At 42.7% G+C, this 5,250-nt stretch overlaps 1 protein-coding gene across 1 annotated transcript; it reads left to right on the forward strand.

The window, feature by feature from the left end:
* Positions 1 to 1,026: 1,026 nt before the first annotated feature.
* On the forward strand, positions 1,027 to 4,928 carry UQCR11 (ubiquinol-cytochrome c reductase, complex III subunit XI). The gene is made up of 3 exons (XM_077450040.1): positions 1,027 to 1,107; positions 1,442 to 1,582; positions 4,811 to 4,928. Exons 1-2 carry the CDS (start codon positions 1,058 to 1,060, stop codon positions 1,560 to 1,562), a joined length of 171 nt encoding a protein of 56 aa, XP_077306166.1. The 5' UTR covers positions 1,027 to 1,057; the 3' UTR covers positions 1,563 to 1,582; positions 4,811 to 4,928.
* The last annotated feature ends 322 nt before the right edge of the window (positions 4,929 to 5,250 follow it).

A 5,250-nucleotide genomic window follows, 5' to 3' on the forward strand; every position in this document is an offset into this window, starting at 1 on the left:
ACAGAGGACACGCTGTATTAGTGTCACTGGTAACCAAAAAGTGTCAATAGTGTCTGAATGTCCACTGCAATATCACAGTCCTGCTATAAGTCGTTGATCGCCGTCATGACATGTGGACGTGGAGTATCGCAAAAAATGGCCTGGTCATTGGGGGGGGGGGGGGGGGGTAAATATTCTGGAGCTGAAGTGGTTAAAGTGTATTAAAGTGTATTTTGTCCCAACACAAAAAATAACGTGGAACATCCAGCATTTTATTATCTAGGACCACTGCTTTAAAATAAATAATAATAATAATAATAATATATATATATATATATATATATATATATATATATATATATATATATATATATATATATATATATATATATATATATATATATTATGAAAAACTCCCCAAACATTATATATATATATATATATATATATATATATATATTTTTTTTTTTTATGAAAAACTCCCCAAAAATTATATATATATATAATGTTAGGGGAGTTTTCAGTATTTTTCAGGCAAAAATTAACAATTGCTTTCAGGTAAACACTGCAGTAATAATTTACAAAACAAAATAGTTTTTTCACTCCATAATTTTTTTATTTGATCAAAAGAGAACATAACTATTAAGCTTGTTGCAAATGGTACATGTCATTGTAATGAAAATAGTTTTTATTATTTCCCCTTTTACAACATCAGGGACGGGTTCACACATTATTTATTGCCGGGCACAAAGGGGTTAAAGGTTTCCTAGACAACGCCACACTTCCGGTCTGAAGGTGCTGTCCTTTTCTAGGCAGGGCTGCCCATAGTAATGCCTGAGCGGCAAATTATAGAGTTCAACAAAGGTTGGAAGAAAAAAAAAAATAACACGTAGAAAATAGCTATCCGTTTATCGTAAGTAGAAAAAAAAGTTACTGACGAGTAAAAAATAGAAAATAATTGCGTTTATGTGTAAGCAGGCATGTGATAGGCAGCCTTCAGTCGAAGGGCCCCAGTTTGTGACTATAGGAAGGAGGAGGAGGGGAAGTGTTGCAGGTCACATTGAGGAAAGGGGCAGCCATGATCAGCCGATTGCTCGGACCCCGCTATCAGCAGCTGGCCAAGAACTGGTGAGAGATGATCATTCGCTGCGTGTCTTGTCCTAATTATGGTGTGAAGGAATTGACCTCAGGGGGAGGGGAGATTTAATGCAGAGTGCAAAGTCTGGTGCAGCCATGCATGGGAGCCAATCAGCTTTTGACTTCAGCTTCTTCAGTTAAGTTTTGACAATAAAAGCTGGAAGCTGATTGGTTCCTATGCAGAGCTGCACTCTCCAGTTTTAGTAAATCCCCCGGAGACCCTGTGTGTGAGGGGGATTCTTCTGCTCGGGGGGGGAGAATGATGTCTTCTATGGTGTATTGAAGATTCCACTCATATATGTCATGTCTATTTCCCTCCTCCCAGGGCCCCCACTCTCTTCACATGGGGATCGGTCGGCGGTGTTGTATTGGTCTGGGCCACAGACTGGAGGCTCTTCCTGGATTATGTTCCATATATTAACGGCAAATTCAAGAAGGAAGAATAAATCTCCGGATCTTACTTTAAGTGAGTAATATGTGTGTGAGGGAGGAAGAGCGACCTCAACCACTTGACCTGCGGAAGGTTTTACCCCCCCCCCCCCCACTCTGTTCATGACCAGGCCCCTTCTTGCTATTCACGGTTTGTGCACCCCCCCCGTGTATATATACTGCGGGGCAGCAGCTCCTACAGGTGAAATTATGTGCCTGATGGCCATTCTGGGTTTGTGGCACCGGCGGCCAGCTTCCGCTGTGATTGGATACAGCAGACCCCATGTCCACCAGGACCCGCCCATTGCTCACAAGAGAGGTAGTAGGGGAGACAGTGCTTTCTCTTTTCTTTTTCTCTTTTCTTTTTCTCTTTTCTTTTTCTCTTTTCTTTTTCTCTTTTCTTTTTCTCTTTTCTTTTTCTCTTTTCTTTTTCTCTTTCTTTTTCTCTTTTCTTTTTCTCTTTTCTTTTTCTCTTTTCTTTTTCTCTTTTCTTTTTCTCTTTTCTTTTTCTCTTTTTTTTTCTTTTTCTCTTTTTTTTTCTTTTTCTCTTTTTTTCTTTTTCTTTCTCTCTCTTTTTTTCTCTTTCTCAAAAAAAAAAAAAACACAAGTCCATCTAGTTCAACCTTAAACAAACAACCTTAAAATTTAAAGATATCGTACAATCCCATATAACCACTGTTGATCCAGAGGAAGGCATAACCCCCCCCCCCAGCAGAGCATGATCCAATTTGCTAAAGCAGGGGGAAAAATTCCTTCCTGACCCCCCCCCCCCCCCACCCCCCACTGAGGCAACCGGATTTTCCCCGGATCAACTTTACCTATAAATATTATGTACACTTAGGAAATAATCCAGGCCTTTCTTAAAGAAATCCACTGAGCTGGCCAGAACCACCTCTGCAGGGAGTCTATTCCACATTTTCACAGCTCTTACTGTGAAGAAACCTTTCCGCATTTGGAGATGAAATCTCTTTTCCTCTAGACGTAAAGAGTGCCCCCTTGTCCTCTGTATTGACCGTAAAGTGAATAACTCAACACCAAGTTCACTATATGGACCCCTTATATATTTGTACATGGTGATCATATCCCCCCTTAATCTCCTCTTATCAAGAGGGAATAAATTCAGTTCCTCTATTCTCTCCTCATAGCTGAGCTCCTCCATGCCTCTTATCAGTTTGGTTGCCCTTCTCTGCACTTTCTCCAGTTCCCCGATATCCTTTTTGAGAACTGGTGCCCGAAACTGAACTGCATATTCCAGATGAGGTCTTACTAATGATCTGTACAGGGGGGCAAAAAATCTCTCTGGAGTCCATACCTCTCCTAATACAAGAAAGGACTTTGCTCGCTTTGGAAACAGCAGCTTGGCATTGCATGTTATTATTGAGCTTATGATCTACCAACCCCCCCCCCCCCCCCCCCCCCCAGATCCTTCTCCACTTTTGATCCCCCCAGTTGTTCTCCCCCTAGCGTGTATGATGCATATTCTTAGCCCCCAAGTGCATAACTTTACATTTATCAACATTAAACCTCATCTGCCACATAGTCGCCCAATTAGACAGAGCATTGAGGACGGCTTGTAAATTGGAGACATCCTGTAAGGACGTTATTCCACTGCATAGCTTGGGGTGTCTCTCGCTCTCTCATTTAACCCTTTTAATGCCCCTGTTGACCTCTTCCCAGCCAGTGTCAGTACAATGACAGTGCATATTTTTTAAACTACAGATCTCTGTATTGGTGTCACTGGTCCCCAGAAGTGTCAGATTTGTCCACCACAATGTTGTCTCGTAGTTTGTAGGCGCTATAACATTTGCGCAAACCAATCCATATACGCTCATTGGGATTTTTTTTAAAAAATTTTTTTTTAACAAAAATATGTAACAGTTTTACAAATAATGTTAACAAAAAATATTTTTTTAACAAAACTGATGAAAAATAAACCTTCTGGAGCTGAAGTGGTTATCTGACCATTGGGTCATACAATGTTTTTCAAACCAGTGATGGTTTGTTTACAACCGCCAAACAGAAATGAGGAAATACCTGATTGGACATCTGGCAGAACCACCAGCTGCAATCCCGGGTGGGATGGGAGAGCCCACATGTAAAAGCAACCAGCAGCTATTTAGCTGTAAGAATTGCTTTTACAAGAGTGCTCTACTGGCTGTAAAGAAATAAAATTAAAAATACCCGGATGATGCATATGCTTGCAGCTGCATCTTTTAAGGGTGATGTATGTGTTTTTTTTTTTTTTTGGCCTCTAAAGGCTCCTTGTGTGGCTAACAACCTGCTGCGCCTCTCTCTCAATCAAGCCCTCTCCCTCTCCCTCTTTCCAGCCCTGAGTCCTGACCCCACCTCCGCTGCTGCACCTCTTTCCAGCCCTGAGTCCTGAAGCCCCCCCCGCTGCTGCACCTCTTTCCAGCCCTGAGTCCTGAAGCCCCCCCCCCCCCCCCCGCTGCTGCACCTCTTTCCAGCCTGAGTCCTGACCCCCCCCTTAAGTGTATAATAATTGGTTTGTGTGATGATGGACATGTGTGCAGATGATCATTGGGACATATTACTGTTACATGTGTGGGGACACTGTCGGTGATCTGTGTGTAAAAAGCTGTTAAAAAAAAAAAAAAATAAGCTCATACTCTCTGATCACTGGCTGGTTGCAGCAATCTGCTCTCCTCTCCTCACTGACTACTTCTGTGTGAGCAGAGCCGATCGCCTAGCAACTGGCTCCCTATTTGCGTCACGTGATGGCTGTGATTGTTCACAGCCATCATGTAATCGGGAGGGCCAATAACAGAGCCCTCCTGCCGATCAGAGATGCACTGTCTGGGTGACACGAGCGCATCGGAATTGTGCTGGGATTTTCCCAAACGTCCACTCGGAAGGAGGAAGTGCCCACCCGGCTGTATATGTACAGTGGCCGGGTGGAAGGTGGGTAAAGATGGAGAATAATGACTTTTGGGGATATGCAAAGTTTGCATGACTATACTTCTACTTCAATGGTATAGAGCAGTGATGGCGAACCTTGGCACCCCGGATGTTTTGGAACTACATTTCCCATGATGCTCCACTACACTGCAGAGTGCCAGAGCATCATGGGAAATGTAGTTCCAAAACATCTGGGGTGCCGAGGTTCACCATCACTGCCATAGAGGAAAGTGATGGCTGGATTAGGTGTTTAAGATCGGAAAGATTTGGGGTAAAGAGATGCCTTGTATTTGTTTTATATTTATAGTGATCTGTTTTTTTTTTGTTTTTTTTTTGTTTTTTTTTTCAGCTTGAAGACTATTTTGTAAATGCCATTTGCTCTCCGTGTTCTGTGACCCGCTGGCTGCTGCTGATATCAGTGAAAACCATGCCTTGAACTGTTTCAAATAAAGTTGGTTTTAATTTAACATCATTTGGTTTGTTACTTTTATGGGAATGTGTTTTTACATAATTGAGCTTTGTGTGGTTGCACAGAAAAGGGGGAGGGGGGGTTAGAGAAATGTTCTGTGCTACAAATCCTGTCCATTCCTGGGGCTTGAAGTGTATATCCAGGGGGAAGAGGAACGGGAACGAGATTGCCTGGATTGGAGCCCCAGGGGTGACTCTTCGCTGCTGAAGAGTATCCTAGAGAAGACAGGTGGAAACTACTGCTGGTCGACATTGCAGGAAGTTCTGGTGGCCCATCCAGGAGCATATGTTGGTAGTGCGACCACCGTAGAGGCCACTGGT

Source organism: Lithobates pipiens, unplaced genomic scaffold (genome assembly GCF_037356315.1).
Source record: "Lithobates pipiens isolate NorthernLeopardFrog02 unplaced genomic scaffold, aLitPip1_a1.2 Scaffold_22, whole genome shotgun sequence".
NCBI lineage: Eukaryota > Metazoa > Chordata > Amphibia > Anura > Ranidae > Lithobates > Lithobates pipiens.

What these genes read in the sequence shown, in the direction of transcription:
- UQCR11 (XM_077450040.1), top strand. Translation starts at nt 1,058, where the DNA reads ATGATCAGCCGATTGCTCGGACCCCGCTATCAGCAGCTGGCCAAGAAC. An exon ending in CAGCAGCTGGCCAAGAACTG is followed by an intron (nt 1,108 to 1,441) that starts GTGAGAGATGAT and finishes CCCTCCTCCCAG; the next exon opens with GGCCCCCACTCTCTTCACAT.